The sequence below is a fragment of the Apus apus genome, chromosome 1 (assembly GCF_020740795.1).
Source record: "Apus apus isolate bApuApu2 chromosome 1, bApuApu2.pri.cur, whole genome shotgun sequence".
Classification (NCBI taxonomy): domain Eukaryota; kingdom Metazoa; phylum Chordata; class Aves; order Apodiformes; family Apodidae; genus Apus; species Apus apus.
In genome coordinates this window covers 198251575-198275494 of record NC_067282.1, presented here as the reverse complement: position 1 = coordinate 198275494, position 23920 = coordinate 198251575, and the positions used below count along the sequence as shown (strand labels likewise).

At 41.1% G+C, this 23920-nt stretch overlaps 1 protein-coding gene across 4 annotated transcripts in view; it reads right to left on the bottom strand.

Moving 5' to 3' along the window:
• The window catches only part of GRM3 (glutamate metabotropic receptor 3), a 105251-nt gene that overhangs the window by 16821 nt on the left and 64510 nt on the right, over positions 1–23920 (bottom strand). For all 4 annotated transcript variants that reach the window (XM_051633121.1, XM_051633150.1, XM_051633130.1 and 1 more), the window contains exon 3: positions 15882–16737. In XM_051633121.1, the coding sequence (XP_051489081.1) occupies positions 15882–16737 (856 nt within the window). The remainder of the gene's footprint in view (positions 1–15881; positions 16738–23920) is intronic.

Below are 23920 nucleotides of genomic sequence, written 5' to 3'. Positions count from 1 at the left end.
TATAAAAAATATATGTACAGCTCTTGATGACATGAAAGAATTCAGAAAAAAAGTTCTGAATCTGATTAATTCTCCTGTTGGTCAAAACTACCGTTTTAAGGGGTGGTATGAGAAATCTTTTTTTAAATTATTTCTGATTCCACACATTGTCTCAGTTGAATGCAAGTACTCTTGGATTTTTAAGCAGGCATGAGTAGATGAAGAAAACAAATAAGTTTGATTCCTAATTAGGCATAAGGACACTTTTAAGAGACAAAGCACCCTAGGAAAATATGAGCGTCATCTTAACTGGCTTGGAATCAGTTGAGTTCTGTTTGCCAGTAACATCTCTGGGCCAGGAAGGATATTTTGCATACAGAGTCTTGCACGTGTCTGGCACAGAGCTGAGTGTATAGATGTTGTCTTATACAAAACATCATCTGCAACACTTCCTGGTAGGAATGATGACAGGTATGCCTACATCTGAGAACATCCTTCATCTCCAATAAAACATGCATCTGTTCTTTGCTTTCAGTGTGTATTCTTTCAAAACAAGGCACAGATCAGAAGCACAGCTCACTAGCTGGGAGGCAATTCATTAATAACAAGGCTTGATGAAAGCTCTGCAGTTTTTCAGCTCGGCAGTTTGCAAAGCTGTGGGATTTCATGCAGTTCAGAAAGAAATGTATAAAGGACTATTGTGTGCACCTTCTTCAGCAGCTTGTTGGCCCCAAAGACTTTCAGCCAATAGACTATAAGGACATCATGATTAAAAAGAAATGCAAATGTAAAGAGAGAACAGGCTGGAATTTCTGAAAAGTTGAGTAAAACCTCTTTAGTCTCACTAGATGGTGCTGCAAAAACTCTGAACTTCTGATTTAAAACTGAAAAACAAGGCATTTGTTTATGTAACAGAAAAATATAGTTTTTTAAACGCCCCCTACTCCTTCCTGTTACATATCCTGAACAATGTCTTATTAAAGCTCTGCAAGAAAGAGCTTTGATAATAATAAAACAACAGGATATGGTGTGTTTGTCCAACAGGCTCATCTGCATGTTATAATGTCTTATCTTGAAAAGTACCAAAAAGGACATTGGCATTGAACACATTGAACACTGAACATTGCACAGCTTCCCTGGGCAACCTATTCCAGTGTCTCACCGCCCTCATTGTGAAGAATTTCTTCCTAACAGCTAATCTAAATCTATCCTTTTTCAGTCTGAAGCTGTTACCCCTCATCCTCTCAAGCGTGCCCTTGTAAATCTTGTAACAAGTCCCTCCCCAGCTTTCCTGGAGCCCCTTCAGATACAGAAAGGCTGCTGTAAGGTCTTTCTAGAGCCTTCTCTTCTCCAAGTTGAACAGCCCCAACTCTCTCAGTTTCCCATACAAGAGGTTCTCCAGCTCTCTGATCATTTTGTGTGACCCTTGAGCATATGTGTGGTCTTTAGGACTTGGGGAGAATGAACTAAATGCCAGGGTAGAACCCTTCATCCAGGAAGTTATGAAATAAAACATATTTTTAAGGAAATTTAAGGGATTAAAAAGGTATTTTCTGATTTCTTAAAGGATTTAGATTTTGAGACGGGGAAGGCAGGAAATGTAAATGTTTTGCATTAATTATGTTTCTCCTTAAAAATACAAAACATAGTATTTGAAATTAAGAACATTTGAAGTTTTCTGGTTTTGTTAGTCCAATTTTAAAATAAATCAAACATCCCTGTAAAAGCATGCAAGGTGTTGGGTATTTTTTTAAGAAATCTGCTAAGTTGATAATTGATATGAACGATTTGTGAGATTTGAACATAGCAATGCCTTTCAATAGATATCACTGTTTTAATTTAAGTTTATCCACTTTAGGAAATAGCTGGCACAAGAGGCAAAATGCATGTTAGGTTATTTATACTGGCAATCAACTTGCAATTACAAAGGAAATTAAACCCTGACTTTAAACTCCCTAACTCCTCCCTCAGGCCAACCAGTTATTTTGTAAACAGAAGCAAGGGGAGCTCAATTCAATTATAAAGAATGATGGTCACTGTTAGGGTGACAATTCAGGAACTGGGGAGCTTGAACTGTAAAGTCTGGGCTGGCCTTTGTTATCCCTTGAAGTGTTCTGGTCTGAGGAAAAAAATGAGTTGACTGGTGAGTTATCTGAGAGCTGCTGAACATTCACATTGCTTCCAGAGTGGAGATATTGTGTGGGACTTTCTTCCAGTCCCAGGGATATCTAATTTGGTCTTCTGGGTGAGGAATGCTCTCATTTAACCTTAGTGCTGGGAACTGCTGAGGTACTGTACCCCTCTTTTCTCAGTGCATCTGGGGTGAAGCTAAAGGAGGTTGAAACTGTGCTTTTATTTTCCTAGAATTCACTTTTGGACTAATTGAGCGACTCAGTTATTTCACAAAGTCATGAACCTTTCTCTTTCTGGAGGCACTATTCCATGATGTGCTGATTCCTAGCCCAGATTGCATATAGCAGCTGATGGCAAAGGAAGTGTTGACTACCTAACTCTGCCTTTTTTGTCCTCCTTTGTCAGCCTGGAGGAAATATGAATAGATTCAGTTAATATTATTTTGAAGGAAGTTGGTTAAAAACTTTCCCCTCTGTGGGGACTTGAGGACTAGAGAGGTGTTTCCAGAGAGTGCTCTGAATAATTTAGTTAGATAGATTGCCCTTAGAGATCAGAACCAAATGAACCTTGAAATAGATCCTCTGACTGTTATTTCCTAATTGACTTGATATGTTGACACTCCCAAATAGGTTAGGCTAATGTAGATTTGATTACTTATAATCCAATGCTATTATTTAGGAGTAGTAATACTGTAGCTGTGATGATCATAAGAAAGGCAGTATTTTTTATTAGACAAGTCAATAGGTGGAAGAAGTGCACAAGCTTTCAGGCAGAAGTTCACTTCATTAGGTCATCTGGAAAATGACTCAATATATATGACTTTAAATTATTTTGAAGGAACAGCTCTGCTTGAAGTTCAGTATACCAGTTTTTTATTTCCTCCTGGAAACAAAATTTCACTTTGCAAATAGCCTCATTACTATCCATTTGCAGAGTGATTGTTGAGAGTTTTTTCTTTGCTTCTTTAAAAGCATATAGTTTAGAAACACAAGATCTGATCAAGATGCAAGACAAAATATGGCAAAGAGATATTATGCCTAAAGCTTCTTTGTTTTTTTTCCAGATACGTGGGCAATCTAATAAAGATATTGCCTCTTCCTATGAATCTTATAACTCTATACTGTTATTTTTGTTAAGAAGCTACTGAAAACTCTCAGCAATCACCCTACAAATTGCTAATAATGAGGTAGTTTGCAAAATGAAATTGCATTTCCAGTAGGAAAATACAACTATAAGTAGTGAATTCAAAGGAGAGCATTTTTTTCAAATAACTGAACCTCAATGTATTGAATGTTTTGTGGGGTAAAAAAAAGGAGTTGTAGGATGCTTCAGACCTGGAATAAAGAAACAATGCTACAGTGAAACACACAGAGAAACCTTTATGCTCAGACATATCGTATGGCTCAATTATAGTGTTTGGGACATCTGACATAACCTTGGTGGAAGAAAAGGAGGCTTGGAGTTCAGGTTGAAATGTTGATGTTTCATATATCCTATGGTGCCAGATTCTGGAGTGATTCAGTTTTCCATGTGAATATAATATGTGCATGAAAAAAGTGGCCTGTATTTCTTTAAACTAAACCTAATTGGAGTGTCTGTATTGGGAATGAAGTTTTCTTACAGACCTCCTATAGTCAATTGAGAGAAGCAGGCACCTCCAAATGTGGGCTCTGGCTAAACTGAGTTGCCATCAGGAAAGTGGGTAGCTTCCTCCATCAGCAGTTCTCCAGTTGTTAGGCTACAAAGTAGGTTGTGTCAAAGAAGATATGAACCCTGGCTGGCTTGAACTTTGACCATTGATGGAGAAATCATCAAACTTAAGCTTCAAGCAAGGCTCACCATGCACATTGTATGTGACTCATCTCCTTTTTTAAAGGTTTGAGTTTGGATTTTCTTTTTACTCATTTTAATATTCTAAAGAGGTGGCTAAAAAGTGCACATCTACTAAAATGACAGGTTCAGTCAGTAAATAGAGTATTATCTCATGACTGACCCAAGGCTGTGTCAGTCAATCAAGAGGTGAAGCTGGGCTACTCGCAACAACGAATTTCAGCAAAACAGTAGTGAGATAAAGGACAACAACTCCTGGCTTTTAAGGTTATTCATGCATATCACACACCAGCTCTACAGGTAGCACATAATCTCTCCCAACATGATCAGTGTTCATTGACATGCATTACCCTACAATGTGCAAGCTGCATGTCCTATTAATTCTTGCAAATTCTTCTGCTCTTAGGAAGAAAAGATAAAGCTGAGAGCACAGAATTATTCTTGCTAATGTTTTGCTCCACTGAATAAGTTCAGCAACAGCAACAGCAATCACTGGACCTCAGGGGAAAATGTACAGAGAAAATGTTGATTTATTTGCCTGTTTAATGGTGGAAGCAGAGACACATAGATAGGCTTAGACTGATAAAGTGTTTCAGAGATCTAGAAAGGACATTAACAGCACTACCTCAAACCTTATGTGACTTGAGATACTTTCTTCTCTAAAGAGCCTTTAAAGAGTATTTTTTAAAAATTCTTTCACTGAACCATTAACTAACCATTAGCTATTTATTCAAATAGATGTACAAATGTAATAGAGGGAGTTTAACAGACTTTTTCCATACATTTTTTTCATTTCCCTATAGCAGCTTCATACAGTGCCTTATTTGCCAGTGTCTAGTGATGATCTGCAAATGCGCAGTGGGCCAATCTCCAGTATCAAGCTGGCATCAAGATCTTGGTGCAGTGATCATCTGCCCCATTCATCAGGGCCACAGGTAAATGACATTAAAAAATTCTACTTCTGAAGAAATCGTAGGTAAAATTTATTTATGGGGCACAGGGTGTATAGTGATTTATGTCAAGGGAAGTAACAAGAGCACAACCTTCTCCTTTTGCCGGCAACTATGTCATTGCTGCATAGACTAGAAGAGTCCAGCAAACCCACTCCATATATTTCTGCATACATCCAAGCATTTTCTAGTGTTTTGTAGCAAGTTTAAGACCTACTACAAAAGGTAAAGAGACACAGAGAGTGCTCCCACAAGAAGAGGGGAGGAGCTCTGTAGTAGAAGCACAGGAAGATGCTTGAGGCTCCAGAACTACATACAAACAGTCAGCTACTGATCATTTAAGAAATTCAACCTTGGCAACAGTGTTGGGATGGTTTTTAGGGCACAATCAATAGAAAGAAGGGCATGTATACAGCATATGCAAACCATGCTGTGTATGGTGAAAGATAAAAGAGAGAACAAGAAGCTACAAGAACATCAGCAGCCTCTGTGAGAAAAAGAACAAAGGGAAAGCTGAGAGAAGAATCACTCTGGGATTGTCTCTTGGTTGTGGATGCTGCAACTCAACATTGCTGCTACGTAAACACCAGGAGATTCTCTGTCCCTTTTGGCAGAAAAAGATTGCTGCTTTTTGATTGGTTGTTCAATGTTAAAAATGCAAACTCAAGAAAAATACTTCAGGCAACATATTTTGCTGTAGAACTGAGTTAAGTAAATTTGAATTTCAAAGAATGGTGAGGCCCCCTGTGAGTGTGTGTGTGAGTGTGCATGCCTATGTGAGTGTCTTCTGATCCAAACCTCCCATATAACAGTGTGGTTGATACTGAGTCAAAGTGGTGTCAGATGCAACCATTAGGAATTGCAGTCCACCCTGAAAGTTCATATGTTCTCAGCTACAGTTACACAGGATTTCTGTGTCACATACATTCTCTGTGAGGACTTTGTTCAAGGCTGTGTTTTGCTCAGCTTTCTCACACTGTTTCCCTGTCTCCACTGAGCACAGTGCAATTCCTCCTCTGGCTAAAAAGACAGTGTTTTCTTAGCTGAGCCTCATATTTCAGCTGCAGAAGTACTAAATATTTCATGTGCACAAAGGAACTGCTGCATTAGCTTATTCTGTTGTCCATCAAATTTTCTGGAATCCGTGTGTAGCAGCAAGCAGATAATGTACTGCATGAGACCCGTGTTGAATTGAGGAGCAATTGCACATACACTTTTGGAAAGTGAGTATCTCTCAGCCTTCAAAAGTGCTCTTGAATTTCCTCTGTAGGAGAAGTGCTAGAAATATACGTGCCATTAGTCTAGAAGATATGAGATTATTCACATATTTGCAAGTAGAAAGATGGGTTTGTAACAAGAAAAGCAAAACTGTAGGAGACGACAAGAGGCTGCAAGACTGAGGGGGCAGGGGCTTTCAGACTGTGAGACACATCAACCTCTGCTTTCTATTTACTCGGTGTTTTTAACCACCATTTGTATCACCACTCCTTTTGGCTCTGTGCTCTTCTTTCTATGCACTAAGGAGAGAGTGAATTTTGGTATGGAGACCCTACAAGCCAACTTTATGGTCTTGTTAACTATTTTATTATTTACGTGCCTCAAGTGTAAGGACTAATATTTGCAGAGAACGTTGTCTCTGGCTTAGTGCTGAAGCTTTCCTTTACATCCCAATAGTGAGCAACTGAGATGATGTTGTGTTCTGGTTTGGTGGGTTTTTTGGTAGCCAGGGAAGGGCCCCACGAGTGGGTCTGGTAAGAAGCTGAGAAGCTCTCCCTGCTCCAAACCTGGCCAAAAGCCATTAGAGGGACAATAGATGCTCCTCTGCCATTAACATACTAAAGAACTGAAATGAGACCTGAGCAGAGCTAGCACTTAAAGAAAAGGAGAAGAGCTGTGCTGGGGAAGGAGACCTGTGCTGGTGGTTGGTGAGGATGAAGGGGAAGAAGGTGCCCAAGCAGAAGTTTCCCTGCAACCCATGGCGAGATGGCAGCTGTCCCTCTGCACTTCTGGAGGAAAGTGGTAGAACATTCTCTGAAGGTGCCAGAAGGGGTGAACTTGGCCAGTGGACTTGGATTTTGTGGCCAGAGGATCTGCTGCTTGTGGACTCTGATCGCACAGCTTTGGAAGACCCCGGCACCAAGGGAGTTTGTTCCCGAAACACCTGTGACTCTGTGAGAAGCCCAGGCTGGAGCAGCTCTGGACCTTGTGGGAAGGACTCATGAAGGAGAAGTCTGTGGACAACTCTCTCCTATGGGAGGGACCCTGTGGGGAAGCAAGGAAGGACTTTAGGGATCCTTCTTCCTGAGGAGGAAGGAGCAGCAAGCACCAGCAGCCTGTGAACTGACTCTAAACCCCATCCCCATTCCCCTGTGCCACTGGAAGGAGGGAGAGAAACTGGGAACAAAGTGATTTGGGCTGGGGAAGAAGGGAGAGGTGGGGTAACGTGTGTGAGCCCTGCTCTTTGTGTTTGTGTCCTGTGTGTGTGATTAGTGTGAAATTAAATTATTATTTTTCCCCAAGTGGAGTTTGTTTTGCCTGGGACCTTAACTGGTGAAGAATCCTCCTTGTCCTTTGTCTCAACCCATGAGCTTTGTCCTCCTCATCCCAAAGTGTGTGTGTGTGTGTGGGGGGGGATGGAAGTTGAGTGAGCAGCCATGGGGCTGTTTCCTTGTCATTGTGTTGGGCCCAAACCACGACATGTTGACATATTGCTCCATGGCAGGAGCAAACGGTGAGAAAGCAAATCAAAGGACCACTCCTGTTCCTGAGCCATGCTATAGCTTGAATTTTGTGGACATTTTTAATGAAAAGAGACTTTGTTTCTGATACCCCTGTGAATAAATATGTGTGTTCATTCCCCTGCCTCGAACAATTTTAGTATTCTTTGTGTTCACTGGTTATATACACAGACAAAATACACTTAAGTGGCAGGAAGAAGGAAACAAAAGGAAATGACTCACCCAGATAATAGCAATGAAATATCTTTTTACATTATATTCTGTATCTGCTAAAAAAATAGCCATAAATATTGCAGTGATGCCAAAGTACATAATCTGTGAGATGTTTTTAGAGTTGTTTAGAAACATGGCTCTAACAAATGGGGAAATGAGAGAAAGTCACCCTTTAACACCTTTGTCTGCCAGGTCCATCCACTTTGCATTTGATGCATATTGTGTGGAAGGTCTGTTTGTGAAGAGTACTGATACATAAAAGGAGTTTCTGCTCTGTTAAAATGCAGAGCCAGTTGTTTCTTAAATTCTTGTTTTAATAAAAATACTAACACTTGCATGAATAAGAAAGGTGCATTTGTGATAGAGTCTGAAAATCCTTTCGGTCATTATTTTGAAATTCTTACACTAAGTACTTCATTCATGAGACCATTTACACAGAGGTGAATATCTGGGAAAAATGTTTGTTAGTGCAAAAATTTACAGAAGGGATGTTTTGAGGTTTGGCTGAGTTCCTTTCTCCTTTTGACAGAGGGAAATCTGACTTTCACTGAGCTTGTTCTTTCTGCACTGGGAGTCAGAAATGACTAGAGACAAGTTTGAAGGGACTAGCTCAGGCTTCTCAGAAAACTAAAATAGATTCACATGCTCATCTGGGTTCAGTCTAACAAGTACAAGTACAGCAGTCAGTTTGTGGCTGGTTTGCCTGGGAATATGCCACATGGAGGTGATGTAGGATTCAGCTCAAGATCCATGTCTAGGTTGCAGCACCAGGCTGGGCTGAAGTTTAGTGTCATGTTAATCCAGCTTTACTGGTTTGGTATCAGATCCTGTTTAGTCAGAGTTAGCCTGGAAATATCTCTGGACTGTAATCTATTGGGTGAAGCAAACATGTCTTCCAGGAATGTGGTGATATGAAGGACGATTCAGGAGAAAAGAGACTTTTCTACAGATTATGTTTCCGGTTCTGCCTTTCTAGTATAATTTTTAGCTGACAATAAAAATAGAGGTTTGGCAAAAAATATAGTGTCATGTTTAGTTATCTTTGGAATTAGACATGTGCATTTATCTGACTTTCTGTAGTTTCCTTCATCACCTTTTGAAAACCATTTTCCTGGGGACTCACTGGAAGTCCAGGATACATTTGGATTACTAAGAAAAGTACTTTATTTTCTCTGTTTGTCACATAGTCCCAGTGTGTCCCTATGCAATCTCCTTTGTATGTCCTCCTCATCTTTAACACTGCCATGGTCATGTTCTAAGCACAACCCCTGCCCTTTTCAGCCCCTCAAATGGCACCTCAGAAGGCAAGTGAGACTAACTGAGATAATTTCTGGAAGTGCTAGAGTGCTCTAGGAGGTAACAGAGCAGAATCTGGTCCTTTCATTGGCTTTTCAGAGCCAAATTAAATGCTGACATGTAAGGGGTAAGAATACTTGACTAAATTCTTTTCTCACATGACTTGTTCTTTAAGTCCATAAGGAGAAAAACTCAGACCTGGCATCTTTTCAGTTCCATGTGGATATAATCCCATGGTATGTCCTGAGTTGTTCTCCTGTTGTAGAAACCAGTGGGATTGGAAAGGTGAGTGTGCATGGCTGGGAGATGAAAAGGCTGTACAAGCCTTCCTACTCCTCTGAGCACTTTGACTGTGCAAACCCTTGGTGTTTGGAATCGACATAAAATTTGCCAGAGAAACAAAAGATGAAATAATAGCTATTATAAAACAAGCAGCAGGCTAACATAGAAGTCTGAGATTTAGAGAAATTAGGTTACCAAGCCTTCTGTCTCTCAAATATGCAATCGGAAAGAAAATCATTGCTCAGTTTTTCAGTTATATGTTTCTCTGTAAACACAGGGTGTCTAATCTCATCCTCACAAGCGCTGTGCAATCTAGAGATTTGTAAGATGCCTGAATTTTTATTAATATGACCAAAGCAGCAGACTAGAAGTTATATACAAGGCACAGACTACATAGTTCATAGTTTCATAGTTGAGCTGGAATGGGGGGTCATATTCAAGTAGATGAAACTAAGATGGAGAGCTATTTGCTGTTTCAGGGATGTTGAAGCACCTTCACCTAAATATGCTGCTGTTACAATTATGAGGTCATTGCTGGCCTGTGGTTACTTCAGACTTTCCAGGAATGGCACTCAGCTGGGCAGCGGCCAAAGGCAACATACTTCCAGAGTCTTCCTGAGGACTGAAGACAAGTTGTTGCTGCTCAGTGTTTTGCTAATGCTGCATTTCCCATCTTTTTGTCTATGGGAGATGAGTGCCCAGGTCAGGCAGGAGAGTGGTGGCAGCAGGCAGAAGTACCTTGTGCCCGAGTTAGATGGGAAGCAATGGTCCAGCACACCTTGGCCTCTGCCATTGGAGCTTATCTCAAGAGGTAAGGATACAGTTTAAACTCTGCTTCTGCTCATTCAGGCCTATTAGTGTTAATTAATACCAAATGAAAGCATGAAAAGTCAGCATTTTCTGATGGTCTCCAGCTAGGTAACAGACACCATTAGCAGGTAGGTCACTGACCTGCCACAATGGCAAGAGAAGTTTTAATGAAAATTTAATTTGGAAGTTGTGCCCTAGAGATGACGATATCTGTATCTTGCTGCCAGCACAAGTATCCAGCTTACATGGTGCAGTCTGTGATACACAATGCATCTAGGGAGCAGATCATACTGTTTGCCATCATGATGCCTCAAACAATTTCAGCCATTTTACGTTTGCAAAGCCCTGAGTAATTTGGTCTGATCTTGCAGCTGACCCTGCTTCCAGCAGGTTTGACTAGAGACCTCCTGAGGGCCCTTCCAGCCTGATTTATTCTTCAACTGTCTGATTCTGTATATTTTGAAAGTTTAGCATACACAATTAAATATATATGTATAAAATAATTATGTATATAATTAAAATACATAAATATTTGAATATACACACATATTAAAAGCTTCAGGAAGAGCTAAGCAGAGATTTCTAACCAGAAACCTCCTGGAGGTTTAAAGTTACCCAAAGGAAAGGAACTGTAGATCCCCAACAGCAGTTAGGTCTGCAAAGAGGCAGCTGGAGGAAGGAGAAAATAGAAGGGTCATGAGGAAAACCAGGCTTTCAAAATCTTGCTACAGCTCTGCGTGTGTGTGTGCACCACTGATGTAGGTCTAATATAGAGAGAAATATGTGAAAATACTGTGCAGGTTCAACTGTTCCTCTGCTCTGAAACAGCAAGTCTCAAGTGTGCTTTCAGAGACTGGCTCTTAGTTGCTTTCAATGTTTTAAATTCTATGACACATTTGTGATCCCAGGAAAAAGGCATTAATTTTTCCTATAAATCCTAGACATCTTTTTTTCATGAGTATTTTTAATGAATATCTTGAGGAATTTTCTCTGTGTTTTCCTTGGTTTCACTGGCCACAACTCAATCATGAATTACACTTTTAAGACTGTTATGATTAACAAGATATTAGATGCCTTCTGCCCATAAAAGCTTTACTTTCAGCTGAAAGTGATTCTCTGGTTTATTTTACAAATAAACAACACAAGGGAGACCAGGAGGACCTTCCAGCAGACTGACTGAGTGCAGGAGGTGAAAGGGACCCAACCTGATGACCCTGCCACTTTATCCCAAGGGATGGACACCCTTTCACTGTTGTGGCACGTGTCAGATGTTGTGAGGCCTGCCATAGCAGCTGTGGGCAGTGAAAACACTGCTTTTCTGTTTCATCTCTGTGCTTAAAGGATCTAAAACTGTTCTCAGAGCTGGTTTCTGCACTGGCCTTTCCATCCCCCAAAAGAAGGGAAGCTTCTGGTTATGCGGAGCTCTGACTTGGCTGGGGTTTGTCCCTAGCCTCAGCCCTCCAGAGAGTCTCCTTCACATGCTGCCTACCACCAAGCAATGGCTGGGTGCTGGCAATAAGTTGGGTTTACTCTGTGTACTCTCCCATGTAGCCCTTTGCTTTTGTACAGCACTTGTTTGTTGTTCTGGTAATACCAATTAAGAGCCTCTTGAACCAGCATCTCTTTATAATCTTCACCACATCAAGTCCTGCACTTGTGCCCTCAGGAGGGAGTGCAGAACATGGGAAGATCAAGATGAACCAGCTGATATCTCTTTGAAAAACCAAACAAGCACTGACATGGAGTAGTGTGTTTATCTAGGGGCTAGGCTTTGCATTTTCAGATGCTGCTGCTGGAGGTGGGAATGAAGCACAGGAATCTTTTTTATTCCCTTATTGAAAAGATTCAGGATATCACGACATTTGTCATATACATCTTACTGATTTGCAAGAAAATTATGTGCTTGGTGTATCTCACAGACAATAAGGAATGAAATCTCATCCTGCCTTCGTGACACACTGCAGTTCTATAGAGTTATTTCAATTTAATGAAAAGGGAGAAATAAGTAGGACCCCAGAGATGCTAGTGAAATACCTGTCACAGAGCATGTCAGCAGCAGTGGCAGCATGAGAGTGCACAAATCCTGACCATTCCTCTACTCCAACCCTGCTGTTAGCTGATTCCTGAGTATTTCCCTACAGATCCCATTATTGCTGTGCCTGAGAGTCTCACTTCAGGCTTTCAGCTAAATGGCAAGTGAAAATCTGACTTCCTCTGTGCTCCATCTGTAGTCGATAGCAAGAGATGTAGGGGCAAATCATGTCTCTGGTGGGCCACCTCACATGGGCTGAACCACAGCCTGTGAGTGCTGATCCCCTCCATTAACTGCAATCAGAGACACACCAAAGCTAATTCAAGTATGTGGGGTAAATGCCTAAAATTGCACAGTCCCACACCAGTCATATAAATGCACCCTATAGTTTACTGGTGTGTTTGCAATGCACCATCACCCACCCATTCCTGGAAGCTGGGAGAAAAAATTCAGGGCCATATGTGAGGGGTTTTGCATGGTGAGCTACAGGTTTGTGCAGGCAGGGCTCATCTGTCTCTGCCTCTGCCTTTCAGCAGAGGAGCAGTTGCTTAAATATCTGTTTTTGTGTGTGCAAACATGGTTATCTGTTGTTCTGTTTCTTGTCTGATTTCTTTTAGTGGGTGTGGATCACTACCTAGGCTAAAGAAGTACAAAAATTCCCAGTCTGACTTGTTTGCAGTGTCCCTGATGGGCTGGGACCTTCCGTGCCATCCTCTCTCTGTACAGATCTGTTCTCAGATTTGAAGCTGGAAATATACCAGCATCACTGATCAAATGTACCATGCTGCAGGGTCCTGAAATTTTGTCAACAACACACCCAGAGACTTTCTTCAACCAGGAAAGAGAAAAAGGCAAATTCTTAGTTCCACGGAAAACAAAGACAAGACTTGTTTGTATGTATTAAAATTTCACACCTTTCTGAAAGGAGAGATTTGCTGATTCTCTCACTACATAAAAATCACTGATCTGCTTTCAAAAATCACTGACATTAAAATGTGGATTCACATAATGGAACAACTGATAACAAGCATGAGATGAGCAAAACATGCTTTAAGTGAGGAACAATATATACAGAACAAAGTAATTTAATGAGAACTCAAGCCTTTTTTGACATTTTAAATTGGAAATTAAAATCAACTGAAACTGAAACTCTCCAGAGGTTCTAAGATTTCCATGTTGATTTTGAATCAAATTAATTTGATTCCAAAAAGAGACTCCTGTTTTCAAAATTGAAAAATGACAGGTTGTGAATTTTTCTTTTTCCAGCTCAACCAGCTTCAACTTCCAATTCATAAAATTTATAAAGGATATGTCAATCAAAATTAAAATGAATTTCTCTGGTTGTCTCTAAATGGAATTTTTCTCGGAGTTTTGGTGAAAAAAAAAGATAGTGGCTATTTTAGCTTAATGTCTAAATGCTGAGTGGATAAATGCTTGAGTGCTTAAAAAAAAATAAATCCCTGCATGATAGAAAAATGATTAGGAATCATCTACTGAAATGAAACTTGTCTAGTGACAGGCTAAAGTTGGCCTCATTAGCAGTTTATGTATTTAAGCCCATAAAATACTTGGAGTGTCAGAAAAAGTTTAAAATAATTCAAGTTTAAATTACCAAACTGTCTGCTCATTTGGTTCCTGTCCTCAAGAGTCTCCATAGCAGGGGCAGAAGCACAGAAGCAGCACTGCTGTCCCTTGTGATCAGTCTGCCAGGACCCAGATTCTGGGAAGTGATGTGCTTCGAAAGCCTTTTAATTTCAACAATTGCAAAACATTCAGGTTTCTCTAAAGATAAGTGTAGGCAAATGAGGAAACACTTTTGGTGGTTTAAGAACCGTGTGGAGGAGGAAGAAATGTGATGGTTCTTATTTTCCATAGGTTTAAAGCCTAAAAAGTTGATTCATTCTGTCTTGTGCTGTTGTCTGTAACACGTGAATAAATAAATGAAATGCAATTACAGCATGACATATGATATGTATACATTTCCTATGCATCTCTATATGCCATGGTATGTGACTATCATTACTCATGCAGCAGTCTTCAGGAGGAGACCAAACGACACGATGTGCTCGAGCATCGTGTTGCTCAGGCCAGGCATGGAGCTTCAGCTAGGTCACATGCAACACTCAGATAAAGGTTTTGAAGCATCTCAACTTCCAGCTGCCTTCACCGAGAGCATTATTTTTATTTCATGACTACATCTATGTTACCAGAGCATGCCCAAGCTCCTGGACCCTCCTGAATCACCTCCTGGAGGATGAGTTAAGATGCAAGTGTGACCAGTCCCACCTGCCTCTCCTTTAATTTCCATAGTAAAGAAATCCAGGTATGTGGGCTGGAGGAAGCCCTGATGTGCCCTAAAGAAGTCAGCAGTGTGCTGGGAGACATGGGGTCCTAAGAATCTCTGTAGCATGTGCTGGGAGGGAAGTTTACACATACACAAGAAAGTGGAGTACTTGACTACACCAGCCATATCCCACTGGGAGTGAGAGAAGCTCTAGGGATATAGTCAGCAGTATCTAGAGATGGTCTGAATCAAATGCTGAAAAGACCTCTGAAGGAGGGAAAAGTTCAAGTTCCAATCTGACAGTTTCACATAATTTCCAGAGTTATTAATATTGTTCCATTATTTAGGGGCTCTTGGGACTGGGCATGTTGTATCATACAGATATTTATCCCTCAATTCCTCTTGGAGATAGTTCTCAGATAAAGCACAGCATGATGTTTCCTTACTATCAACTCAGTCAGCTGAGAATATCAATTTAATAATACATAGAAATACAAGCTCAACCTAGATGCTTCAGCAGAAATTTAGACACGTAACAACTGGAAGATGTGATGCTCTGTTCTTTCCTTGTTTCTCCTGTAGATCTATTTAGCCCTGCTATGATGTAATATTAATAACAAGCCTAAGCTCAGCCATATGTGATGGCAAAACCAGAGATGTCATGTGCTGGGCAGCCAGTCCCCATGAATTTTCTTATATCATTGCCAGATCATCTACTCTCTCTCCACAAACCTGCACATATTTAATCTAGCTTTCATATTTTGTCATTAAGCGTGAAGATGTGTAACATAACTAATGGCACTATCCCACATTTAAATATTCTATACAGATCTGATTCTATGGCAGGAATTATTCCTTCACTATTGCAAAGTTATTAGCCATTGACCAGGGTCCAGCTATTATGAACATTCATTAAAAAATGAGAAAGAGAATTCCAAGTCCTGGCATAGGCATAAGTGGTTGCCTTGTGTAACAGGTGGTGAAACGACCATTGGCCTCCAGACATGCCTAGCTGAAACCAGACAGGCTGTGAATTAAATGGAAATTGGTGTGTGGAAGTAGGAACATTTCCAAGACCAGCTGTTGCTACCTCCACCTCTTCCTTCTGATAGAAAAAGAAGGAGCATCAAACTTGGCATTTTTAGGTTTCTTATTGTGCTCCCTCTCACTCTTCTTTTTTTTTCTCTTGCTGTGACAGGAGTGGCCTTGCCTGGGTACAACCCTGGTCTGAAATTTCATAATAGGTGCTACTGGAAATTTATCTGGCTCTTATTGTGACCAAAGAACGTTTAATTTCAGTGACATTCTGTGCATACCAAACGAGAAGTTATTACCTGTAAAGTTTACTTTCAGGAGATAATCTTTGTACAGCTTCCTGCCATCCAGATGCTTCATGGCATCACAGAGTTTGGTGGTGTTTGGACACAGAGTCCGCTGCATTTTATGCAAGGCATGGGCCATTGCATACACAGCATTCACAACAAACATGATCTTGGATTCTTGCTCATAGTTGGAACTGTTGATGGTGAAGTGCTTTTCACAAGCCTTTTTGTGTGGTTTTCGGTTCTGGAGGTTACACTGGAATTTTTGCTCCCAGAAGTCCTGGAACCATGGGTTGCGTCTGTTATTGTAAGGGCTGAGGCTTTGGAAATACCTGTCAAACTCCTTAACTGGATGGGATGCAAGTTCCAAGGTTATTGCCCCAGAGGCTATGTGCTCATTGCCCTTGACAATGCTCTCCTGTGCTCCCCATCCATCGCTGGCAATCCAGGTGAAGGAGACGTTGAAGCGGTTGGCAGCTGCAATGAGCTCCCGAGAGTCATCACCTCGCATGAAGAGCACCACCACCCTGGCATTGGGTTTCTGGAGCAGCTCTCTGATAACCCCGTCGTAGGACTTCCTGATGTTGGACCGGCCCACTTTCTCAGAGGTGGCGATGCAGATGTTGCGGAGACGAGCTTCCTGCTCGAAGGCTTCGATCCCCGTCTCCCCATAGTCTCCTTCAGAAGCAACCGTCGACACGTAAGTCCAGTTGAAGTACCGTAGGATTTCAGCCATGGCTTTTGCTTGGTAGAAGTCTGGGGGCACCGTCCTTGCGAAGTAGTCGTACCGGGATTTGTCGCTCAGCTTGGCACTGGTAGAGGCATAGCTGATCTGGGGGATCTGGAAGAGTCTGAGCAAATTTGCCACCTAGAGAGAAGGGGGAAGACAGAGATTTTAAAAGGGTGATATTTATAAAACTGTGGAGAAACATCTCTGGGAAGGCATTACCAGTGTTTTTTAATAAGCGATATTTGGACAACCACAGATTGAGGGTGTTGACAGAGGATGTTGATAATATCTTGGGTGAGAGCCCTGCACCGTGCAGATGGAGAATAGCTGTTCTGCTGCCCAGCTAATTACCAGGGTCCTACTAGGACTGTGATGGACTTTTTATTGCTGTCGAACTCAGTCTGTTTAAATCAACAGAGAATTTGACAGAGATGGACAATGTTGTGTCCCATAGGTTAAATTTAAACCTGATCTTGAAGTACAACCTGATAAACCATCTGAAAAGCAATAGAGTACTCCAGATTCCTAAGGGAAACATTAAAAATTGCTCAACTAATTAATTTTTCACATTTTCCCCAGATATTTCTCTGACCACAGACTACGTCCATGAGAATTCAAAGGCAAAGGACTGTACTGAAAAAAAAGCAGGAGAAGGAAAAGTTTAGAGGCTCAGACGTCACTGGCAGAATAGTCTGCAAAAGAAAACAAACAAACAAAGAACAAAACTATAAAAGAACTTCATTATTTTCCATAATTGCAACCTGAATCTCTTGGGATTTTATAGATTCTGTCTTCTCTTTAATGGAAACATTGGACCAGTGTCTGCTAGTGTGAACTGGTGTAATTGTCTGAGTCAGGTGTTGCTGCCTAAGCACACAGGCACAGTGCCTTTCACAGCCCACTGAGCTATCTGAAACAGGGGACTTAAGGAGACCCATGTCTTCCTGTCCTTCTGTGATGACAGGAAAGAGAAGGTGGGATGCCCTGGTATCTTTGGTCTCTAGGTGTTTGTGGTGGGGGAGCAGAACCATGTTTTCATAAAATAAACCCCTCACAGTGGTTTATTTTCATTTAAACAAAAAAAGAAAACCACTTCTACACTGCTCAGAAGGTGTATCCTGACAAACAGCTTTGCCTATGGGTATAGGTACATGGTCAGAGAGTGCTGTGGCTGAACAAGTTGCTGTCCCTCAGAAAACACCTGATGCATCCTTGACCACCTTGTTAGATAGTAACATGCATGAAACAGCCTTTTTATGGAAATGTGGGAGCAAATTTCCATTGTGGTGATTTAAACAAAGAGCTTTAAAGCAATGGGATGGGCTGAGAGGCTTGTTTTGTCACCAAGGTGCAACAGATGATCAGAGCATTGCTAAGCCCCTGTGGCTGCATAACTTTTGATTACTTGCCCAGATGTGCACATGGTTTAGTTCATATGTCCTTGCTCAAAAAGGGCACTTTCATTTACTGCAGAACCATGTGGGCTGGAATTGCTATTCTTGTCTCCGTTTGTTCCAGGAATGACTTTATTTAAGCTAAACCATGAGGATATGCACACACTTTATTCTGCATTCCACCCACCCCAGATTGGCTACAAAAGAAGTCCATTTTCTAGCTAAAGCGGTGCTATTTGTGTAGTCAAGCCTCCAGCTCACAGAATGATATTCCCAAGAAATACAGTAGCTTTTCTATTGGTTTTTGTTTATTCTAGTCTAAACAGCAAAAGCATCCATATGCAGGGACACAGAACTACATCCTCATTTCACAAGGGAGCCCTGAGCCTTGGAGGTCACCACAGTTCCCATACTTCCCTGAAAACTGCCTGTTATTCTGCTTCCTGTGCTATGGGGAGAAGAAAGCTTTCCTGTGGCAATGCTGCTTGCTGTAATGCTCTTCACTGCAAAGCTGGCAGATGGTAGGTTTTTCATGGACCAAAAATTAAAAAACATAACGAAGTCTGACTAATCATAGAGGTTAGTGACCCAATAATCCCTGAGAGCTGCGACTGGAGCTCAGTGAAGTTGTATCTGTTACTAATTCAGATCAGGACAGTCTTCTGGAAATTCTGAAGTTGGGTATTTTCTGGAATAATGTTGATTTTAGGGACTAATTTTTTAAAAGTGCCCAGGCTTCAGGCTCTTAGCTAATGTAGCCAGTTTCAGAACGGTCCTTTTTTCCAAGCGTTTCTATTCTGCTCTGAACATCTGATTCTGAAAGTCAGATCCTGATGTAATGAGCTACAAGATAAAGGTACAGATAGCAAGTTCTAGCAAGGAACTGATATCTCAGACTATCTCTACTCTGCAGTGCCTCAGTGTAGTAGAGGACAGTACAATGTGAACCTGTTACGTACACTGAGATTGAACCACCTGAGGCATATCTACACCATAGCTCCATCCTGCTTTGGGATGTGTGCTACATCTTCAAAACTGCAGTGTAGATCCAGATTTTGCTAAGTGAAGTAATCTCTTTTGGCAAAGCTCCAGGCAGCAATTTAATCAAACCATGGTGCATGCAATTAGAGCCTGAAATCCATATGCTGGCGCCTCAGTAGCAGTAGTAGCCTGTTGGGGGTTTTTTTTGCTGTCAAAACTGGTGGGTTTTGCAGATGCTTAACACCTTTGAAAATAAGATTGGATGTTCTGTGCCTGCAACCTAGAACAACTGCTTTGCACAGCTTGCTGTGAACAAAGTGTGTCAATGTAGGCAGCTGCCAGAGTGATGGGAAACTTTTACCTGTTCTTATGCTGCTGGGTTTATTAGTGTTGCTACTGTCCTGTGCTGAAATGTCTACTTCCCAAGCACACTTGGCTCTCACCCAGCTGCTAGGACAGCAAGTGTTTCATAAGGAGCTGCTCAACATGAGCAAGGCAGAGAGTTCAGTGTGAGCCATGTCCATCCTTTGGGACAGACAGCACCAGCCAGTCCTGGAAACAGAGCAGCCAGAGCAATTCCAGAAGATGCTGATGTCCCTTTCATGGCACCAGAGTCACATTTATCACTTCTGCTTCTCTGTGCATCAAGCGACAGTACAAATACTTGTGAGAACTTGCCAGTCTAGCTTATGATACTGAGAGGGGCTTCCTAATACCTTTCTGCAAGAATCAGTGAGTTAGGTCCAGCTATCAAACATCTGGTTTCCAAGTGTATTTCTGGCCACTCAAGCATCCTCATGATAGATGGGGTCAGGTAGGTAACTTCTGTATGTCTCAGAAACTTGCATATGTATTTATTGAATCCCACCAAACATTTTCTATAGGACTTTCTTTACTGGCAGTAGGATGTCTTCTGATGTTTCTGGGTAAAATTCCCCTTAGCAGCTCAGATGCTGCCACATGGGTTGTTTCAATGCGTACAGGGCTGGGAGCACATTAAACACTCGGGGAAAAAAAAGGTATGTCAAAAGTGTTAGAACAGATAGGGCTTCCTTAACACAATACACAAGCATGTATCTCACACTGGTTGGACAGAGGAGGCCCCTTGTTAGATGATAGTGCCCTCTGCACTTCTGAAATTTTACTGTGAAAGAATCTCATGGCACTAAACACAGCATAATGAATCTAATTACAGAGAGCTCCTTTGAGAACTCCCATGGATGTTTTGAACAGACAGTAAATAGGCTATTGAGCAGAATGGAGTTGAGGTAAAGGAGGTTTGTCTCTGTTGAGAAACCAGAGCAATCCCCTTCTCTCTGAAGTGCAAGCTGGCCTAATGGAGATTCAATTGCTGCCATTGGTCTAATGAAAAAGTCTTTCTGCTCCTGAGGATAAGTTGCTTGTCCAGTTTCCCACAGTGAGACTGTGGTGAAGCCATGTCCCAAGGATTTCCTATTGTCTAGGTCATTGCTATAGCACAGGAACTGAGATTTTGCTTTGAAGAAATGTGCCAGTGTGTGTTCTGTCTAGTTCCTAAATTATAGTTAGTACAGTGTGGGCTTTTGGTTATTATTTGGGTAATTGCAGGTCAAACTGCAGCTAAAGTGTTTGCTCCAATTAATTGGGTTTTTTAAGTGCTTATTTGACTTTTATTTTTTCTTAAATCTAACAATATTTTAAATGAATTTTGGCGGAAAGTGTTATTTTTAAAAAGGCAGGAAAGAAACATTGATACTGAATGATTTGGAGAGTGGGTGTATCCTAAGTGGTTGACAAAAACCTAAAATAAAGAATAAATGAGGTACCTGTCTCTAGTCAACTGCCTGTGCTGGTCTGTACACTCTCCCCAGGCTCCCAGCTCCAGGCTTGCACATTTTATGTCAAGTTAGAACCTCCCTTCTTTCAATTTAGAACCATTTTCTTTCTTCCTCTTGTTATACATCTCAGTAAAGACACTTGTTTTTTCCTCTTGAGAACTAACCAGCACATACTGAAAAGTTGGTATTAGGTTCCCAACAAAATTTCTCCAGGCTAAACCAATCCAGTTCCCTCCATCTCTTCTAGTAGATATCTTCTCCAGGCTCTCCCCCCCACAATCCAATCACATCTGTCTTTATTAAATCTTTCTTTTACTGGGGGACCCAAAGCTGGTCCAATGAGAACTGAATAAATAGAATATTTTTCCAGCTATTTACTGGCTATGTGTCTGCTGATACAGCCTAACATGCTGTGAGCCTACCATGCTGCCAGATTGTATTGTGGACAATAAGTATGTACAATATTGAAGAGATGGGCTGCACCATAACTTTGCCTGTCTGTCCTCTTGGGAGTCAGCAGGCTCAAAGGCATGGCTCTCACCCTGGGGGCAGTGTGACCCAGTGTGAATTGGCTAGGGCACTTCTGACATGCTCATGTGGTGTTGATGTATTTGGGAGGGGGAGATCTCATGATGCAAATGCAGCTGCTCATCTTAGACCAGAGAAAATGCTTTGTTCCAAACTCTGTTCTGCTTTCCAACGGAAATGAGGAGCTTGAGTTCCTTGCTGGTTCCAGATTTGAAATACCTCTATCAGTCTGGAAGGTCCTCTTACCACAGCCCAATTTAAAACTCTGTGTGTTATGTCTGGGATATTATAATAAGCACTATGGAAGACAGTTTCTATGCAGGGGATATGTCACCACCCACAACAGGAAATATCCATTTGGATTCTGCTGGAATTCAAGCTCTGACACCAGGAATGCATCAGCAATGCTGACATCCCAGTACTTTTAATCATTAAAGGTCAGTTCCAAGGAACTAAGCCAGAAGCAGTGAAGTTATTTAGGAGTTCCAGCCTGGCTTGTACTCCTGTGTAGTCTTCTGAAACATTTCAGGACTGAAGTGGTTTCCATCAGTTTTCTCTTGCTGTGGTAGTAATAGGGCTGTTCACTAGATGGTGAGTGTTGTTCCTTAACAAAATTCCTTCCAAAAAGAAACTTTTTTTTTTGTTCCATTGACAAGGAAGTGAACTCAACATTGTTTTTAGCCTTGTTCATCTTCTGAAAATATTATCAATGAAGCTGGAAAAATATAGCTAAATATTTGCAGTGGACTCAATAGCTGTCACATCCAGAGAAGCAGTGTTTGAACAGCGAAATAATTGCATCTGTGAAAGGAACATCAGAAATAGGGAATACTGTGAGAATAACAGTACCTCTCTAGCTGAGAGGTAGTGGAGGGAGAGAAAGAACAGAAGAGAAAGAGGGCAAGTGTTTAAAGAAGGCATCAGGAAGTCAGTTAGGGCATGTGTAGCTTAGTTGCTAGTGGCAGGTAGTCCAACTCACATAATTAATCTTTTAATAAGGGTCTGGTTTAGTTTTACAAGCACAAAATCACCAGAGGCTGTTGTTACAAATCTACTCTACAAGCACAGCACAAATGGCATGATGGTCTGTGATCCCTGGTGAACCCCTGCAGACCCCCCACTGTCTTCTCCCTATATCCCCACTGAGTCTATGCACAGTGATACAGAGCTCCATATATTATAGGGTTTGGGTTTTTTTACATGTTGTTCTAAGGATTTTGCAATATTTTTAGTGGTTATGGTAGTCACAAGCTACTGTTCAGACTCACTGGTTGGAAGATAGTTTATCCTTGGAGGAAGGAAATGGAGGTGGTTATTTTTCAGGTTCTATGAGACCTTGGCAAACTTGTGTGGCTAAGGAGAAATGACAGCCAGGAAAAGACTGCCAGTAAATGAATACATATCCTGAATTTGATGCCAGATGGTCACTCACTTAAGAAAGAGGCCTTAGTGATTGTGATAGCAGTTATGTAGCTTTAAACCTTCTCCAGTGGTTTTGTTACGCTTTGCTTGAGACACAGCCAGGAATTCAAGAAAAGACAACTGTGTATTGGTTTCCATTCTGTAATTCTTTCTGGATGAGGCTCTAACTTGGGAATAACTTTCATGATCATGATTGTGATCTGGATGTTTTGTGGTTTGGTAGCATAAAGGATACTTTACACAAGGTTAAAGCTCTATATCAACATTAATAGAGTGGATATGAAAATGCAAAGCACAGCCCATCTAAGGGAATGTCTTAATGTTTGTGAGAGTTGGCTGCAAGGACTGGACCCCAATCTTCATTTTCAAAAGATGGGTCCAATTTTCAGAAACAGAGAAGAACAAATCCAGCACTTGAACAGCTGTATTCCTCCTTAAACATACGAATTTCTGGCAGAGATGACCTGAGTACTTAAAACAGGGCATTTGGATCAGGTACACAGGTGCTCCTCTGTACAAATGAACAAATGCTTTTTACTTATCATTTTTACATCATTGACCATCTCTAAGGGAAACATATTTAAAATATCTGTTGTAAAATAAGAGAAAATGGATAATCTGACTCAAATGAAAAGCCATGAATCTAAAATAAAGTCCTCCAAATTTTGGAGAGTTCATCTTCTATGCAAGATTCAGCTCAGGTCAAAATCTTATTTCATGAAAACAGCTCTTTTTGCATGAGCTCTTCCACTGACTGAGAATCCTGGCTTGGGTTTTGAGGGATCAAATGCTGTGCAGATTGGGCTCACTGCTAATTTAAACACAACATCGAAAACCTAATTATCCAGATCATCATTAGCCATAATAGCCTAGTCTGACCAGAAAATAATTAAGCATTCAGCATTCTCTTGTTTTTAGTCTCTGCAAAAAGTGCCTATTACGCATACTGACTCAGTGGGGAAGGTGTTCACTGCTGATTTACCAGCAAATTCTTTTTTCCTTGGTGGAAGGGTAATGAAAGAAGCAGAAATCTGACAGCAGGAGCATCATGAAGTGATTTGGCAGACAGCTGTCCAGACAAAAATCTGGAAAGGGGGAGTGAAAGGGGGAGAAGAAAAGGCATTGAAATACAACTGCAAATTCAGGGGAGGAAAAGAAAAAGTAGACATTATCTCTCAT